At 44.4% G+C, this 20,162-nt stretch overlaps 1 protein-coding gene across 1 annotated transcript in view; it reads right to left on the bottom strand.

The window, feature by feature from the left end:
• Positions 1-20,162, bottom strand: part of RIOK2 (RIO kinase 2) — a 146,791-nt gene that overhangs the window by 41,889 nt on the left and 84,740 nt on the right. The window contains 2 exon segments of the mRNA XM_029572819.1: positions 8,318-8,414; positions 16,607-17,152. Coding sequence (XP_029428679.1) covers positions 8,318-8,414; positions 16,607-17,152 — 643 coding nt within the window.

Here is a 20,162-nt window from a genome sequence, read left to right as displayed (position 1 = left end):
CAGCATGGCACTAACCCTGCAGCCAGCAGGGGTCCCCCTTCAGTCTTGTTTAAAGCTACAGGAAGTGCCGAAAAATAAAATAAGAAAACGTAACAAACCCAACACCGCGGGGTGGTGGATGGGTTTCGTGAAGACTAACATCCTGCTGTCGTGTGAGAACACCTGTTACAGGTAAGCAACATTTGCTTTCTCACAGGACAAGCAGGATGGTAGTCCTCACATATGGGTGAGTACCGAGCTGAGGATGTCCGAGAAATGCACCAAATGTACCCAAGATGTGCAACAGGCACAAGCAGTGGGGTGGAATTTGGTAGAGGGCATCCTGAACCCTACGGGCAGGCGGAAGGGTGTTGGTACGTCCAGTTGTAAAAAGGTTGCGCAAGACAGACTGGCCGAAGATGGAATTTTGTCTTCCGGCCTGGTCTAAGCAATAATGAGCTGTAAACGTATGGAGAGAACTCCAGGTAGCAGCCCTGCAAATGTCAGGAAGCAGCACCGAGCATAGGTGCGCTACTGAAGTCGCCATGGCCCTCACAGAGTGTGCTTTAACACGGTCTTGAAGTGGAATGCCTGCTTGCTGATAGCAAAAGTCTATGCAGTCCGCTAGCCAGGAGGAGAGAGTCTGCTTACCAACAGGCTGCCCCAATTTGATTGAATGGAAAGAGACAAACAATTGAGTGCTTTTCCTGTGGGCAGCTGTACGGTCTAGATAGAAGGCTAGAGCCCATTTGCAGTCAAGGGTATGCAGAGCCTGTTCTCCTGGATTGGAGTGGGGCCTGGGAAAGAAGGTAGGTAGTATAATGGATTGATTAATGTGAAACTCCGATACTACCTTAGGTAAGAACTTAGGGTGAGTGTGGAGTACTGCCCGGTCCTGCAGAAGTTTAGTGTAACGTGGATAGGTAACTAGGGCCTGTAACTCACTAACTCTGCGAGCAGATGTTATTGCCAGAAGAAAAATCACTTTCCTTGTGAGAAAGCGAAGATCTCAGGATTGGAGAGGCTCGAATGGTGGTTTCATGAGCCGACCTAAAACCAGATTAAGGTCTCAAGAAGGGGCCAGAGGACGCAGTGGAGGCTTGAGGTGGACAAGCCTTTCAGAAAACGTGTCACGAGGGGTTCTACCGAAATAGGAACGTCCCTGACAGCTTTATGGAAGGCGGCCACTGCACTGACATGCATTCTCATGGAGGAAGTTTATAGACCTGACTCTGACAAGTGCCATAGATAGTCTAGAAACTTCAAGGTGGAACAGGTAAAGGGATCATGGGATTGAGAAGAACACCATGATTTAAACCTGTTCCATTTGTAGAGATAAGACTTTCTCGTGGAAGGCTTCCGTGAAGCAATGAGGACACGGGAAACTGGCTCCGAAAGGTTGAGTGGCTGAAGAATTAACCTTTCAACATCCAGGCTGTCAGGGACAAAGCTTGAAGATTGGGGTGGCATAGGCACCAGCCATTCTGAGTGATCAGAAGCGGGTCCTTTCCCAAGGGAATGTGCCTGCGAATGGAGAGATCCTGAAGTATTGGAAACCACACTTGGCGAGGCCAGTGAGGTGCTATCAGAATCATGCATTCCTTGTCCTGATGTAGCTTCACGAGAGTCTTCGAGAGAAGTGGAAGTGGAGGGAATGCATATAGGAGACCGGTTGCCCATGAAAGGGAGAACGTGTCTCTTGGCTGTGAATGTTGGCTGCGAGTGAGAGAGCAAAAGTTCTCTACTTTGCGGTTTTGAGTGACGCAAAGAGGTCTATGTGAGGATAACCTCAACATTGGAATATTGAGTCCGCTACTATGGGGTTGAGAGACCACTTGTGCGGCTGAAAGGTGCGACTCAGCTTGTCCGCCAACACGTTGTCCATTCCCGGCAAGTAGGTGGCCTTGAGGTTCATCGAGTGGGAGAGGGCCTCCGCCCATATCTGTGCAGCTTCCTGACAGTAGGTAGGAGCCCGTCCCTCCCTGTTTGTTGATGTACCACATGGCCACCTGGTTGCCCGTCTGAATCAGGATGACCTGGTTGTAAAGGCGATCCTGAAACACCCTGAGAGCATAACTGATTGGTCGCAGTTCCAGGAAATTGATTTGGTGTTTGGCTTCCTCTGGAGACCAAGCTCCTTGTGTCTGCAAATTTGCGACATGAGCTCCCCAGCAGAGGTTGGAAGCATCGGTGGTGAGAATTATTTGAGGGTCTGGAGCCTGGAAGGGTAGGCCTTGGAGGAGACTGATCTGATTTTTCCACTAGGCTAGAGACTGACGAAGTGGGTTGGCGATATGGACAATGGTTGATAGAGGTTGGACGGATTAAGTCCATTGTGACCTTAGAGTCCACTGCAAGACTCTCATGGCCAAGCGGGCCATTGGGGTAACCTGTACTGAGGATGCCATGTGTCCCAGCAGGATAAGGAAGTGGCGTGCAGTCAAGCGGTGCTGAGACTAAAGCTGGTGTGCGAGAGAAATGAGAGTGAGAGCTCGCTGTCGAGGCAAAAATGCCTTTGCTTGAAAGGTGTCCAAGTCTGCCCCTATGAAGGACAAAGTTTGAGATGGGACCAAGCAGAACTTCTCATAGTTGATGAGAAATCCTAGCGAAATCAGAGTGTGCAAGGTAAGATGTAGGGACGACAGAGTAGCTTGCTGAGTGGGAGCCCTGATCAACCAATCATCTAGATAGGGATAGACATGAACACCTTGAGTCCTGAGGAAGGCTGCTACTACTACGAGGCACTTGGTGAAGACTCGTGGTTCAGATGCCAGGCCGAATGGTAGCACTCGGTACTGATAGTGTCTGGGGCCTACCAGAAATCTCAGGAATCTGCATTGAGATGGAGTTATCACAATTTCTATGTACGCGTCCTGGAGGTCTAGAGAGCAGAGCCAGTCTCCTCTTTGGAGAAGAGGAAGGAGGGAACCCAAGGTTACCATCTTGAACTTTTTTGGTAGAGGTACTTGTTGAGGGCACGTAGGTCCAGAATTGGACGAACGCCGCCTGATTTTTTGGGGATTAGAAAGTACCGGGAATAGAATCCTAGGCCTTATTGGGAGTAGGGCACTGGTTCTATTGCTATAGACTGGAGGAGGAGGGAAACCACCTGTTCCAGTTGTGGTGAGTGGTCGGATGTTCCCCACGTCAGCCAAGGTGGGGAGTCCGGTGGGATTTCGAGAAAGTTCAGGTGATAACCCTGAGAAATAATGGCAAGGCCCCTTTGGTCTGAGGTGATTATATGCCACCTGTTCATGAAATAGCACAATCGACCTCCCACTGGCATCTGAGGCAGTGGAAACTGGCTGCTGCTCTCTATGCAGGAGTCAAAAACCGGAAGCAGGGCCCGGCTGAGGAGCTGCTTGTGGCTTTTGTTTACGAGGTTGATGAGACTGGGCCTTTTGGAAAGTCTCGTGGAACGAATTCTAGACTGTGGTGGATAGGACTTCTTTGGACGGAAGAATGACTTTTTAGTATCCTTCCTGAAAGGCTGTTTGGAGGAATACTCAGAGGGCAACAGAGAGAGCTGGCGAAGGGTCTCATGATGGTCCTTGAGTTCCGCCACCGTCCGCTGAATCTGTTCGCCAAACAGATTGTCTCCTATGCAGGGCAGATCAGATAATCTGTCTTTTACGTCAGGGCGCAAGCCCGAAGACTTGAGCCAGGCCCATCTTCTTGCCGAAATAGCAGTTGCAGATACCCTGGAAGTGGTGTCAAAGATATCATAAGAGGATCTTATTTCTTGCTTCCCTGCCTCGAAACCCTTGTGTACCAGTGTTTGAAGCTGTTCCTGGAATTGCTAAGGCAGGGACTCTGCAAAGTCCTGTATCTGCTTGAATAAGACCCTGTTGTACTGAGTCATATACAGCTGGTAAGAGGTGATCCGAGAGATGAGCATTGATCCCTGGAAGACACTGAGTCTTCACATGTCCACATACCATGGATGCCTGGGCCAATCTGGAGCTACTAGTAGGAGTAATCCCCTGTGGTGCTCGATTCGGCGAATGACCCTGCCCAGCAGGGACCATGGAGGGAAGGCATATAGCAACTCTTCTTCCAGCCAGGTCTGAACGAGAGAGTCAATCACCAGGGACCACCGATCTCTTCTGCGACTGAAGAATTAGGGAACTTCACATTGTGAGATGTGTCCAGCAGGTCGATGGACGGGAGACCCCAGCGATCTACTATCAGCTGAAAGGCTTTGGCCAACAATGCCCATTCTCCTGGATCCAGACTCTCTCTGCTTAGAAAGTCTACTCTGGTACTATATTTTCCTGCATTGTGGGAAGTTGAGCTCATCTGTAGATGTATTTCTGCCCATTTCTTGCTTCCATCCTGGCGGTTGATGGAGGTAACCGAGGTTGCATTGTCCTACATTAGACGGACCGCTCGACCCTGGAGTCTGTAGTTGAATTGTAGACACGCCAATCTGACTGCCTAGGCTTCCAGGCAGTTGATGTTCAAGAGGGCCTTTTCCTCGGTCCAATGTCCTTGGGCCGTCAGTGTCTGAAAGTGAGCTCCCCAGCCTTGCAGGCTCAAATCTGTTGTGAGGAACAGCCAGTTTGGAGAGGACAGGGGTACACCCCTGCTCAGATGAGCTTCCTGTAGCCACCACTGGAGCCAATAGCATACTCCTACTGGTAAGTGGAGGCGAAGTGAATAGTCTTGAGACTGCGGGTTCCAACGTGACAGTAGTGAGAACTGAAGTGGTTGCAAGTGTGCCCTCATCCACGGCACTACTTCCAGGGTTGCTGCCATCAAACCAAGAACTTGGAGATAGCTCAACACCATCGGGTGTATCGTGCTCATCAACTGATGCACTTGGGACATCAACTTCATTATCCACATGGTCGGAAGAAAGACCTTGCCCTGCTTAGTGTTGATCTGGACTCACAGATAGTCCAAGGACTGGGAGGGCTTAAGACTTCTTTTGTCCAGGTTTACGACCAAGAGTGTTCCTGAAGCAAGGAGGTCACCCTGATGGTTACCCGGATACTCTCTTCCATGGACTTGGCCTGGATCAACCAGTCATCCAAGTATGGGTGCACCCGAATTCCCTCTTTTCTCAATGCTGCTGCTACAACCACCATAATCTTGGAAAATGTTCTGGGGGCAGTGGCTAAGCTGAAGGGCGGTGTCCGGAATTGATAATGGCATCCCAGTATCGCAAAGCGTAGGAAATATTTGTGTTCTTGACAGATTGGAATATGTAGGTAGGCCTCGGATAGGTCCAGGGAGGCTAAGAACTCTCCCAATTGTACAGCCATTATCATGGAGCATAGGGTCTCCATGCGGAAATGATTCACTTGCAGGTGTCAGTTGACGCTTTTGAGGTCCAGGATGGGACTTGAAAAGAACCTTTCTTCTTGGTGTTCCATCTATGATGACATAGATGGAACACCACCCCAGTACCTGGGGCGCAGGTACTGGGATTATATCCCTCATCCTGAGGAGCCTTAAAAGAGTAGTCTCCACTGCCTGCTTCTTGTTCTGGGACTGGAAAGGAGACATCTTGAATATGTCCCAAGGAATGCTGTGAAATTCCAGTGCATATCCTTCTTGTCTGACCTCCAGTACTCATTTGTCTGAAGTGATCTCATCCCACCTCTGGTAGAAGGACAGTCAACCCCCTATCTCCTCATTCAGAGGGTGGGATGGCAAAATTTCATTGGGGGGGGGGGGGGGGGTTCAGGACACACCTGAACTCGAGCCTGCTCCTCTCTTGGGCTGTCAACTGCAAAAGGACAGACCTCCCAAAGGGCTGAGACTTCTGAAATGTTGAGTTTCCGTAAGGGCGAAAGCTTTGGGAGCCCCTGGATCCATCCCTCACAGGCGAGGGGTGCTGTACCTGCTTTCCCTTATCTTCTGGTAGCCGGAGAACTGGAGAGTCACCCCATTTACTGGCCAGCTTTTCCAATTCGCTTCTGAAAAGAAGTGATCCTTTAAAGGGCATCTTTGTAAGATTTGCCTTGGAGGTTGCATCTGCTGACCAATTCCGCAGCTATAGCTGTCTTCTGGCTGCCACCACTGAGGCCACTCCTCTGGTTGAAGTATGGACTAGATCTGAGCCCATGTCAGCTAAAAAGGCGATGGGTTCCATAACCGCTCTGGAATTCACCCCCGAGTCATGCACCTCCTAAGAGAGGAGTAGGCATGAATGAGCCATCAGGGCACAACAAAAAGCAATCTAAGGTCATTGCTACTGTATCAAAGGCTTGTTTAAGGATGGACTCCATCCACCTATTGTCGCATCCTTGAAGGCCGCTCCTCCCTCCACTGGGATAGCTGTTCACTTAGAGATGGCACAGACCAGCGCATCCAATTTAGGGCAACGCAAATGCTCTTTCACTGCTGGATCCAGTGGGTATAGAGCTTCTAACGCTTGTCCCCCTTTAAAACTTGCTTCTTGGGCAACCCATTCCAGGTCAATCAACTCCTGGATGGCTTCCAGTACTGGAAAGTAGCAAGAGGCTTTCCATAGGGAAATCAGAATGGGATTCTTCTTTGGTTTCGTTATAGAGTCCGCCCCAGGAACTCCCAGCATCTTCAGGATCTGAGAAACCAGGGCCGGCAATTCGTCTCTATGGAAAAACCGTAACACGGTCCTATACGGTTTTAAATTAGGGGGAATTTCCCTATCTTCCAAGGAATCTGTATCCTTCTCTTCATTTGTGCCGTCCAGGGTCCCTGCCAGGGATATCCTTGGTGAGGCAAGGCATGCTTAGAGGTCTGCTGATAGGACTGGAAGAGGGAGGGTTTACAGACTGAGGTTCTGTCCGGACAGGGGCAAGTGAGGTAGCAGACTGTGCCTGTACGAAGGCTTGAAGCCCTGAAAAAATTCCATCCAAGAGAAGGCAGATGGGTCCATGCCTAGCCCAGGAGGTTCTGGGGTAGGTGCCACTGAATTTCCCTCTCCCATGGATGACCCAGTCCCAGGGCACTTCCAGTTAAGGCTGTGGCTAACCCATCCTCTGAATGGGTGGAGCTGGGCTTAGCAAAATCCGGAGAGACCAGCTCTCCATGGGCTTCCTCACAGTGCTGACATAAGTTGGAATTCAGGTCAGACTGTGAAGTCCTAATATGACAAGCAACGGAGAAAGAAAGACACTTGTGTTTCTTGGCTGCCAGAGCCATCGGTGGTGGTAACTGTGTGTTCTGTCGGCCTGCGCTTAAAATTTTATGCACACAGATTGCGGGCACCTAGGCGGGACGCAGCGAGGCACATGAGCAGCCCATGCACCCGGCTTTACCTATATTCTGCACTTAGTAGGTTGTGCACGCATGTACAAATGTGACGTTATGCGCACAGCACATGCGCAGAGCCGACACACTGCATGTACAGACGTTTTATGGAGGGCAATACGACATACACAAAGACGCACCCAAGATGGTGCTGCTGCGGCCTACCACTCGGTGAGCCGACCAAGCCTAAGTGGGGTCTAGCCCACCAGGGGGACCGCTCAACCTGCTCGGAAGCACACTTTCCCTTACCCCAACGGGATCAGGAACGATGTCTATATGGCCCGCCGAGCAAGGAGACCGGAGGAAGTCTTACCGAAACCCCTCCAAATGTCTCTGAATTGGGAGATACTTTTTTTTTTTTTTTTTTAAACTTACCTGGGCTCAGTGCTTACTAGCTGAGTACAGAAACGGTATCTGGCTGCGGGGGTAGAGGGCTTTGGCTGCCTGCACCCGTTCCCTTTCAGCTGCTTAAGCAGCAAAGTTCATGCTGGGAATCAGCTACCGGACCAAGGCACACCTCTGAAGGATCTCAGAAATCGCCTCAGGAATTCTCAGGTGGGAGGAGGGACCTTTAAGTATCACTGCAGTAGAGCGGGACCCAATTTTTTTCTCCAGTTTAAATGTAGATTTTCTCTTTCCAAAAAGTACAGCAATCTCATAGGGAGAGGTACGTTTGCCATCTGTTGGAGACGGAGAAATATCGAAGGGCTGAGGTCACTGAAGGGGTGTATATTTAGGGTGACATAAGTATTGAAATCTGACTCAGTCTCCATCTGCTGGCAGGAGAGCATAACCCATTAGTCCTGGGTCCAACTTGCTACACGCTACGAAATAAAGATTATATTTGGCAGAAGAGAGAATGGAAATGGAAGGGCTGAAGAGAGCAAGCAGGTCCAGGGGGAAATAAAATCTGATCATAACCTCTTTGGTAGAAGGCAAAAAAAGAAATCTGAATATTTACAATAAAATATCAATTTGTTAAGTAAAAGATGTGATTTCAGCCATTAGTATCTGACTCTGCTAATGTGATATACTAAAAAAACAATCGGTTCCCCCAACATAGTAAGAAGAAGAAAATATCATAGTCTATACTTACTGGTGGAATTGTCGAACAGTTCCCAATGCTGCCAACAGAGGTGAGACTCGTAGTTCTTGTCCTATGTTCATTGATATGTATCCTACTATCTTCATCTCTAAAAAATGAGAATTTTAGTTAATTTAGCAACAAATTAAGAAACCAGCCCGTTATACTCTAATAGCCCTGTGGCAAAGATGAGATCTGAAAACGTTTAACATCACACTAAGAGGAAGAAATTCTGCTTTTTTATATACTGCTTACATTTTTAGGTCATTTATTTCTTGAGTCTTTAATCTAAAATTCTGTACATGAATTAAAACAAAAGGCACAAGTTATTTCATGTCTAACGCAGATCTTTCTTTGGGGTAATTTCAGCAGGTTCTAAATTATATAATTTGTATTGGAATTAGCCATGACACCAGGATTAAAATTCCTTACTTTTTTTTTTTTTTTTAAAGCCACAGAATGATTAAGATCTAACATCTTTGTTGACCTCCATTTCATACCTCACCAGTACAATAGATTTATGACACATACAAATAAGAAAATGTACCACTGTATATATTCCCATTAGAGATGGTGAGAGAAGCAAAATGGCAGCAAGGTATGCAGACCATTTGGGGTTTGATCAATATATATATTTTTTAAACTGCTGATGCTTTTCCCTTCAGTTTGTGAAAAAAAAAATCATTCATGTATATACTTTCAAGCTTTTCTGCAGATACACCAAATGATGGAAGAAGATGGGTTAAAAACCCATTATATTACTGAAGTGTCTAGTATGTTGACATGTGAAAATATCGAGAGCAAAGGTTGAACAGGATCTTGATGCTAGGATATCAGGAGCTAAGACTGGGAAAGATGTACTGAGAGTTTCCCCATTCCACTGTGACTCTTTGCCTGCCAGAGTTTTTCAGGACTCCAGAGGTTCAGATGCCTCAGGATCTCAAGTTTATCAAAGCAGATTGTGCAGTGGAATTAAAAGATGTCAAAATTTAGACTGTAGTCTGTGGAAACAGTGAGTTTGATTTGAATAAACCAGAAAATTCCAAAGGTTTTCCTATAGCAGCTTATGCACACCTAAAAAAAAAAATCTGTATCAGCAATTCCAGACTTAAAATTTGGGATAGATACATGTTTCAACATGATTGAGTTTAAAAATAATATGAACTCAGATGTCATATCCAATATGAAGGAAGATACTGAAACGTTATAGGAGATTCTAAAATAGAAATAACAAACTAGATGTGACTAAAACAGAAGTGGTGACTGATTTAAAAACTGTAAGCTGTCAAAGACAATAAAATGCTTAGCAATCATGTGAAGCCTAAGAATTTAAGACTTACTATTCTAGTACAGGGGCAGGCAACTGTGGTTCTGAAGTATCACAAACAGATCTGATTTTCAGGACTTCCACAATGAATATGCACAAGGTATTTGCATACAGTGGAGGTAGCCCATGAAAATATACTTCATATCCTGAAAACCAGATATCCTGAAAACCAGAATTGCTTAACTGTAGGGTCTAGAGGAATGCACTAAAAATTCTTTTAGGAGTGAATTTTTTTTTTATAGCATATACGTGCATAAAACATCATTTTACACACGTATGTAGGCCATTTGAAAACTACCCCTGAGGCTGTATGTGTAAAAGTATGTACAAAAGAAATTTAGAGTTTAGGCCAGGTACTTGTGACTTGGATTGGCCTCTGTTGGAAACAGGATGCTGGGCTTGATGGACCCTTGGTCTGACCCAGCATGGCAATTTCTTATGTTCTTATCATTTAGAATCACACTTTCCAAAACTGCTTCCATGCAGGCGTAAATATGTGCTTGTATGCTGCACAAGAATTTGCACACTGATTTTCAGAGCAGACTTATGTGCATAATTATGTTATAATACTGGGCTCCTAAGAATAGCAGAGAGAAAATAATCTTTTCCATTTTGTCTCAAATATTGAAAACTCAGTTTGAATATTCTATAATAGTTGAGGGATATAGTCACATAAATATAATGGGCCAAATTTTTAAAGTTATTTGGTTAAGTTAAGCAGAGTTGCTTACCTGTAATAGTTGTACTCTGAGGACAGCAGGATGTTAGTCCTCACACATGGGTGACATCATCAGATAGAGCCCTGGCACTGAAAACTTATGTCAAAGTTTCTAGAACTTTGACTTGGGGACATTGAGCATGTGCCCTATACAAACACATGCTCATGGGGTCCCTCTTCAGGATCTTTTTTGCAGAGCTGAACCATCCTGCCTGTCCTTGGAGAACACGGCATATTCAGTAGCACGGCTACGCTGCTGAATTAACAAATGTTGCTTACCGTAACAGGTGTTCTCACAGGACAGCAGGATGTTAGTCCTCACACATGTGTGACATCACAGGATGGAGCCCAATAACGGAAAACTTCTGTCAAAGTTTCCAGAACTTTGACTGGCCCCTACTGGGCATGCCCAGCATGGCACTAACCCTGCAGCCAGCAGGGGTCCCCCTTCAGTCTTGTTTGAAAGCTACAGGCAGTGCTGAAAAATAAAATAAGAAACGATACAAAACCAACACCGCGGGGCGGCGGGCGGGTTTTGTGAGGACTAACATCCTGCTGACCTGTGAGAACACCTGTTACAGGTAAGCAACATTTGCTTTCTCACAGGACAAGCAGGATGGTAGTCCTCACATATCTGTGAGTACCGAGCTGAGGATGTCCGAACATGCACCAAATGTATCCAAAGGCATGCAACAGGCACAACAACTGGGGTGGAATTTGGTAGAGGGCATCCTGAACCCCACCGGGCAGGCGGAAGGGTGTTGGTACATCACGTGGTAAACAGGTTACGAAGGACAGACTGGCCGAAGATGGAATCTTGTCTTCCGGCTTTGTCCAAGAAATAGTGGGCTGCAAAGGTATGGAGAGAACTCCAGGTGGCAGCCCTGCAAATGTCAGGAAGCGGCACCGATCGCAGGTGTGCTACTGAAGTCGCCATGGCCCTCACAGAGTGTGCTTTAACACAGTCTTGAAATGGAATGCCTGCTTGCTGATAGCAAAAGGATATGCAGTCTGCCAACCAGGAGGAGAGAGTCTGCTTTCTACAGGTTGCCCTAATTTGTTAGGGTGGAAGGAGACGAACAATTAAGTGCTCTTCCTGTGGGCAACTGTATGGTCTAGATAAAATGCTAGAGCCCGTTTACAGTCAAGGGTATGCAGAGCCTGCTCTCCTGGATTGGAATGGTGCCTTGGAAAAAAGGTAGGTAGTATGATGGATTGATTGAGATGAAAATCCGAAACTACCTTAGGTAAGAATTTAGGGTGAGTGCAGAGTACCGCCCGGTCCTGCAGGTTTAGTGTAAGGCAGATAGGTAACTAGGGCCTGTAATTCACTAACTCTGCGAGCTGAAGTGATTGCCAAAAGGAAAATCACTTTCCATGTGAGATATCGAAGTTCACAAGAGTGAAGAGGCTCGAATGGTGGTTTCATGAGCCGACCCAAAACCAGATTAAGGTCCCAAGAAGGGGCCGGAGGACGCAGTGGAGGCTTGAGGTGAAGCAAGCCCTTCAAAAAACGGGTTACAAGGGGTTGTACTGATATAGGAACATCCCCGAAGCCTTTATGGAAGGCGGCTACCACACTGACATGCATTCTGATGGAAGAAGTCTTTAGACCTGATTCTGATAAATGCCAGAGATAGTCCAAAAACTTCATGATTGGACAGGAAAAGGGGTCAAGGGACTAGAAGAGAACCTTTTCCATTTGTAAGAGTAAGCTTTTCTCGTGGAAGGCTTCCATGAAGCAATCAAGACACGGGAAACTGGTTCAGAAAGGTTAAGTGGCTGAAGGATTAACCTTTCACCATCCATGCCGTCAGAGACAAGGCGTGAAGATTGGGATGGTGGAGGCACCCGGGGCTTTGAGTGATCAGAAGTGGGTCCGTCCCTAAGGGAATGCGCCTGCGAATGGAGAGATCCTGCAGTATTGGAAACCACACTTGGCGTGGCCAGTGAGGTGCTATGAGAACCATGGTTCCCTTGTCCTGACGTAACTTCACGAGAGTCTTTGATAGAAGAGGAAGTGGAGAAGGGGATATCCCCATTGTTGGAAGATGGAGTTCACCACAGAGGGGTTGAGACACCACTCGTGCGGTTGAAAGATGCGACTCAGCTTGTCTGCCAACACACTGTCCACTCCCGGCAAGCAGGTGGCCCTGAGGCAAATCGAATGGGAGAGAGCTTCCGCCCATATCTATGCAGCTTCCTGACACAGAAGGAAGGAGCCCGTGCCTCCCTGTTTGTTGATGTACCACATGGCCAGCTGGTTGTCCGCCTGAATCAGGATAACTTGATTTGAGAGGCGATCCTGAAATGCCCTGAGAGCATATCTTATTGCTCAAAGCTCCAGGAAATGTATTTGGTGTTTGGCTTCCTCTGGAGACCAAGAGCCTTGAGTCTGCAGATTGGCCACATGGGCTCTGCAGCCGAGGTTGGAAGTATCGATGGTGAGTAGCAGAATTGTTTGCTGGGCAGACTCGGGAATCAATTGGCATCTCTCGGCCCCTGAAGAAGCTGACAGAAACACGAGCCGTGTCGGGCCAGCGCCAGCGTGATATCCCCGCTGCACCTACTGCTACGATAAGTGTAACTTTACTGCCCTAAAAGTTGACCATACTAAAAGATGAAAAAGTTTAAAAAAAAATGAAAAAAAATCATATATATGTGCTGAGAGTAGGGCACGGGTTCTATTGCCTTGGACTGGAGAAGGAGGGAGACCTCTTGATCCAGAAAGATGGAGCGATCAGAAGTTCTCCACATTGGTAGAGGTGGGGAGTCCTGTGGCATGGAGAGAAAATTCAGATGGTAACCCTGAGCAATTATCGCCAGTACCCATTGGTCTGAGGTGATTGAGTGCCATATGTTGTGGAAGTGGAACAATCGACCTCCCACTGGTATGTGAGGCAGTGGAATCTGGCTGTTGCACTCTCTAGGTGGAAGTCAAAAACCTGAAGCAGGCCCTGGTTGAGGAGCTGCTTGTGGCTTTTGTTTACGTGTTTGACGAGTGTGCTTTTTGAACAGGTCTCGTGGCACTGGATCTGGTTGGTGGCGGGTAGGACTTCTTCGGGTGGAAGAATGACTTTTTAGAGTCCTTTCTGAAGGGCTGTTTAGAGGAACAGTCAGAAGACATCAGAGAGAGCTGTCTTAGGGTCTCATGATGGTCCTTAAGTTCCGCCACCATTCGCTGAATCTGTTCACCAAACAGATTGTCCCCCACACAGGGCAGGTCGGATAGCCTGTCTTGTACTTCAGGGTGAAGGTCAGAAGACTTGAACCAGGCCCATCTTCTTGCCGAAATAGCGGCTGCAGATACCCTAGTGGCAGTGTCAAAGATATCATAGGATGATCTGAACTCATGCTTGCCTGCCTCAAAACCCTTGTTTACTAGTGTTTGAAGCTGATCTTGGAATTGTTGAGGTAGGGTATCTGAGAAGTCTTGTATCTGCTTAAAAATGACACTATTTTATTGGGTCATATAGAGCTGATAGGCGGCAATCTGGGAGATGAGCATTGAGCCTTGGAATACCTGGAGGCCAATGGCATCTAAAAACTTCTGTTCTTTGCCCAGGAGAAAAGAGGTATGAGGCTTTGATCTCTTTGCTCTTTTTTGTGCAGATTCAACAACTACAGATTGGTGATCCAATTGAGTTTTCTGAAAGCCTAGAGCTGACTGCACCAAATAGGCATGGACACAAGGTATAATGGCATGTATGGGCATGTTCAGTGAGGCGCAAAGATCTACAAACTTTGACATAAGTTTTCCATGCTGGGGTCCACTGGATAATGCTACCATGTATGAGGAGACTGCCCTCCCTGCTTGTCCTCTGAGAACTGCTCAATCTCTAACAAGCTTACCTACATTCATTACCTCTTCATCTATCTATTTGACTTACTTCAATTTGAAAATTTTTGTTTTGTAATACTTGCTTTAAATTTCACTTTAAAAATATTTAAGGTTTTGGAATGGATTAAGTTTAAAAATACAGATCAGAAGTGGCGGTTGAGGAGGTTTTCTCTCTCTTTCTTATATGTTACTCCTTGAAAAACTGTAAAATCTTTTTTATCATCTTTATGGGGATATGTTTGTTGCTTTTTAAAAAAACAATTGCTTGTTGAATACTTGTTGATATGATAAGGACCTTCAGATACCTAAAAGGTTTTAATAATGTGCAAACGTCCAACTTTTGCCGTTGGAAAGAAATCAGAACCAGGGGTCACGAAATGAAACTCCAAGGATACCGCCTCAGAACCAACATCAGAAAATATTTCTTCATGGAGAGGGTATAGGATGCCTGGAATGCTCTTCCGGAGGAGGTGGTGAAAACCAAAACAGTAAAAGAATTCAAAGGAGCATGGGATAAATACTGTGAATCCCTAAAGGCTAAAGAATGGAAATAAAGAAAAGAGTGCACAGAACAACTTGATGGTGTGGCAGTGAGTACCCTTAGCTAATAAGCTTTGATACTGTTGATGCAACTCCATCATTGCTCTCTGCTTCAACGGCAAGGGGAAAAGGGGAATTGGATTTGTTCAGCAACCAATGAGGGCCCTGACTTTTACGGTCTGGGAAAACAAGTATGGGGGTAAATTGCTGATGCGACAGTTATTACCCTTAACTAATAAGACTGATACTTTGATGTAACTCAAACATTGCTCTCTGCTTCAATGGCAAGGCATAACAGGGAATGGGATTCAACAGCAATCAACAAGGGCCCTGATTTTTACAGTGTGGGAAACTGATAAGCATGGGGTAACCTACATGGCACAGCAGATACCACCATAAGCTTACTGGGCAGACTGGATGGACCATTTAGTCCTTTTCTGCCATCAGTTCTAAGTTTCTATAAGGTTCACGATAAAAAATGAAATTAAAATAAATATAAATTTGAGATACAAGCAAAAACATTTAAAAATAAACAGTCATTTTGGAGGAGGGATGCAATTTGAGAGTTTGCAAAGTTCCTCTTAAGATAACAATCTGCCATCTAAAAATTGAGCTTTTTGAAAATGTAAGTTCCTGATCCCAAGAGCAGGCTCTCCTAAAAATTCCCTTTTGCTTCTCCTCTCCCTCAGAAAATGATCACTAAAATGAAAAAAACAAAACAAAATACATTCTACCCCAAAAAAGAAAGCCATCTTCCCCAAAACCCAGCCATTTGACAAAATCACACCACCCACAGTGGCTTCTAAGGAAACGTACTTTAGTGTCAAGATCCAAAAATAGAACAAGATGCTAATGTGCCTCAATCAAGCATTGTTACTTTTGAAGCCTAAAGTAAATTCCAATTTGTTAGCAACTTGTAGTTTTAAGCAACAAATTCCAGAAGTCTACATAACTCCTCCAGAAGACTTTATCATTTTCTGTCTCTGAAATAAGTCCCCATACTTCTATGATTTGATTAGTTCAATGTTCCTATGGGAAACCTTTGACTTTCAAATTCAGACTATATTGGGAAACTTGCCTTTCAGAAATATTTGGACTATTCCAAATGAATATGCTAAGATTAAATATAATTGTATCGTAATGCCCTTATTTTAACGTACATTTTCATAGTTGTAACTCATTTCTGTAGAATGTTCCTCCACCACCACCAGAGCTGGGCACAGGGTGTTGCTATAGTTATTGAAGATAAACAGTTGTGATACTGGATAGAAACATATGAAAAATGAGGAATTAAACCTGCAATTATATTGAGAGATTCATTATTTTTGCTCCTAAACATATTGGATCATTTGTGTTGTCAGACTGCATTCTATTCAATCCTACCTGAAGGGAAGTTATCTGTATTTTGGGCAGAGAGTTTTAGATGATGCAACATTTTTTCTAGTTACTATTCATATTTTGTTTCAAGACATGAGGCAACTGATCTAGTCAGGGTAAAAAATAAACAGAAGAAAAAGCAGTCTATACTGGAGTCCCAGAACACTGTGAAATTTTCTGCATGAGATGTTCACAATTTGGTTAAATAGAAGAAATTGAAGGCTTTTGATCTCATGCAGCCACCATAAAACTCATGCTCAGCAAACACAGCAACATATTAATATAATGGCAATCAATAGTTGCTCAGTTCAGTCAAAAGGAAAACAAGCACAACAAAGGCTATTTTGATGTAAACTATAAGTGGATTACTCTCATTCATGACAGGGGTCACAGAACTGCAGTTAATGTCAGATCACTTGATAGATGTTATTTACTGGAATGAAAACAGAAAATTGAACCAAAAATTAAACAAAAACCCCAATCAATAGAAATAGCTACCTGAAAGGTCTGAAGTCTTTGTTTACAGATGACAAACCAACCAAGTCTGGGCATTCATCTTCATACTTTTCTGTATCTATGCGGGGCTCTCCTTGACCTGTCCAATCCTCACTCTGATTGGCACGTTCATCTTTCTTTTCACCTCCATGAAAATCAATTACAGAACTATCCACATTACTTCTGTTTCTCCCTCTGATGGTTTGCCCTTCAAGTTCTTCTACAGCTTGGCAGAAATCAGTCATATCTAACTTTTCCAGACATTCACCACTTTCCAGGTAATTGGCTTCTTTGATGCTCTGGCTGAAGTCTTTAGAAGACCTCATTTCCAAATTGTCATCTGCTTCATTGGTAGAATATCTTCTGTTTTGTTCTTCTGTCATGTCTGCTTTTGCTTTGCCTTTAATATCTTCTGAACACAGAGGAAACCCGCCTTTAGCTTCTTCCTCATCATCACTGGGGCCAGCAGGATAAAGCAATTCGTCATCTTCCTGCAGTTCTTTAGTGTAGCCACTGGCAGCAATTTCCACATCCAAAGAATACTGTCGTCTATAAGTAAAATAAAAAAACACTTCAAGCACATAAATATAATACACTGTCCCTAATACTTACTATTAATTCATTGACATAGCTAAAAGAAAAAAAGTAATATTTTAGTTTGTTTAAATTTAGCAAACTACTGTATCCAAAATATACTATGTTCCATAACACACAACAACAAGATACTAATATTTTTCAAGATCACTCTGCAATAAATAAAAGTATTTAAAAAAATAAAATGTAATGTTCCTTTGGTATTCAAATTCAATTTTTAGAGTTTTGTCTTCTGTATTCCTGTACACAGCCTACAGAAAATAAGAGGGGCAAAGGTGCTATTTGCTAATAGTGAAACTATATGCCCTACTCAACAAAAACCCTCAGTCTGATTCATTTTACCAGAAAAACAAAACTTCTTGTTACAGGTCCACCTAAGTTTGATAATGCAAGAACATTTATAAAGAAAAACATTATACCCGCCTAGAGACATTTATAATAAATTACCCTGGTTTAGGCCCTATTTAAATTCTGACATAAAATACAATAAATAAGTAAAGCCTCAAGCTCACACAGACTCGCACATGATTTGTGATGCATGTGTAGCAAACCTTAGAGGTTTGGTATAATCCATAAAAACTGACCAGTGAAATCTATGCCATTGTCTCTAAAATATAAAGATTGTATGAAAAACAAATTTTCTTCTTTGATTTTAAAATCAAAATGAGTGCCCTTGTATTGTCCTAAGAAATTTGGAAGTAAAAAAATGTTTTGATATTTAATAATAATATTAATAATAAAGCTTGATGTAGCTGGCATGTAGGTCCCTGAAATGATCACAAAGTTAAACAGCTGAGCTCAGAGGGCAAGGATATTTTATACAGCTGCTCATCAAGTACTTTCCACATTTTGTTTTGTCCTGGCAATCTCCTCCTTCCCCTTTAGACTTCCTGCTCAATGTGACCCAGTCTCTATTGGGCTATGGAGCTATAAGCCTTCATATGTGCCACTACCTTGGAATTTTTCCCTTGTATAACACCACTGCCACCTAACCCAGCCATTGTAATGTCAGTCTTCAATCAATCAGAGGCCACAGATCCTATTGTCCATCTGGAAGCTGCTATATGTGTCCCCTGGATTTGGTCAGTGGGTTTCACTTTTGAGCCATTGCTAAGAGTCACCCCTCCATGGGTTGTGAGTGGCAGTTTTACAGTATCTTCAGATCTGGCTGGCCTGGGGAGCAGAAGCCAGGCCCAGAAATTGAACCTGGGCTTCCTCATGCCACTGAGTCACTCGGTTGGCCCACTGTTTTCCCTATAAAATTAGCTAACTACATCTGTGACTATTGCTAACTTATTTTAAGCCAAAGTAACAATTTATTTTATTTTAACATTTTTATATTCCATCTACAGCAACACCCATCATTCTAGGCAGATCAGTGATAATTAATATGCCAGATGTAGACTGGAAAATCCCATCTGCAGAATCTAAAAATAGTAGAGCGATAGTGGATGCCATGCAAGTAACTTTGTTCAAACAAATGGTAATGGAACCCACGAGAGAAGGAACTATACTCGACTTAGTGCTCACTAATGGAGATAATGTCTCTGATGTCCAGGTGGGCACCCACCTCAGCACCAGAGATCATCAAACGGTATGGTTTAATATCACTAAAAGAATATGGAAAAGAAGCACAAAGACCCGAGTTTTACAGTTCAAAAACACGGACTTTGAGGAAATGGGGAAGTACCTAGGGGAAGAACTAAAAGGATGGGAGAACGAGAGAGATGTGGATCAGCAGTGGACTAATCTAAAAGGAGCAATCACCAAGGCAACTACTCTATATGTTAGAAATGTAAAGAAAAGCAAAAGAAAATTGAAACCTATCTGGTTCTCAAAGGAGGTGGCTGACAAAATTAAAGCTAAAAGAACAGCATTCAAGAAATATAAAAGATCCCAAAGGGAGGAGCACAAAGAAGAATATTTGATTCAACTGAGGGAGACACAGAAATTAATCAAGTCAGCAAAAAGTCAAGCGGAAGAGAGGATTGCCAAGGAGATAAAAAATGGTGACAAAACATTTTTCAGATACATCAGCGAAAAGAGAAAAGTCCAAAGTGGTATAGTGAAATTGAAAGGTGGAAATGATCAATGTGTGGAGAGAGACGAAGAAATGGCAGAAATATTAAACGAATACTAAAGCTCTGTGTTCACTAAAGAAGACCCTGGAGAAGGACCATCTCTACACAACAAGAAACTGGAGGGACGTGGTATAGATGAAAATCCTTTTACAGTAGAAAATGTATGGGAAGAGCTAAAGAATCTGAAAGTGGACAAAGCCATGGGGCCTGATGGGATTCATCCAAGGATACTGAGGGAGCTCAGAGATGTTCTGGCAGCTCCGCTGTGTGACCTGTTCAATAGATCCCTAGAAACGGGAGTGGTACCGAGTGATTGGAGAAGAGAGGTGGTGGTCCCGCTTCACAAGAGTGGGAACAGAGAGGAGGCTGGTAACTACAGACCGGTTAGCCTCACTTCGGTGGTGGGAAAAGTAATGGAGTCACTGTTGAAAGAGAGAATAGTGAACTATCTACAGTTGGAAGAATTGATGGACCAGAGGTAGTAGCATGGTTTCACCAGGGGAAGATCCTGTCAGACAAATCTGATTGATTTTTTTGACTGGGTAACCAAGGAATTGGATCAAGGAAGAGCGCTCGATGTCATCTACTTGGATTTCAGCAAAGCTTTTGATACGGTTCCGCACAGGAGACTGGTGAATAAAACGAGAAGCTTAGGAGTGAGTGCCGAGGTGGTGACCTGGATTGCAAACTGGTTGACGGACAGAAGACAATGTGTGATGGTAAATGGAACTTTCTCTGAAGAGAGAGTGGTTTTAAGTGGTGTACCACAAGGATCTGTGTTGGGACCGGTCCTGTTCAATATCTTTGTGAGCGACATTGCGGACGGGATAGAAGGTAAGGTTTGTCTTTTTGCGGATGACACTAAGATCTGCAACAGAGTGGAC

The sequence above is a fragment of the Rhinatrema bivittatum genome, chromosome 1 (genome assembly GCF_901001135.1).
Source record: "Rhinatrema bivittatum chromosome 1, aRhiBiv1.1, whole genome shotgun sequence".
Taxonomy (NCBI): domain Eukaryota; kingdom Metazoa; phylum Chordata; class Amphibia; order Gymnophiona; family Rhinatrematidae; genus Rhinatrema; species Rhinatrema bivittatum.
The sequence above is the reverse complement of the archived record's forward strand: the minus strand, read 5'-3'. Positions and strand labels throughout refer to the sequence as shown.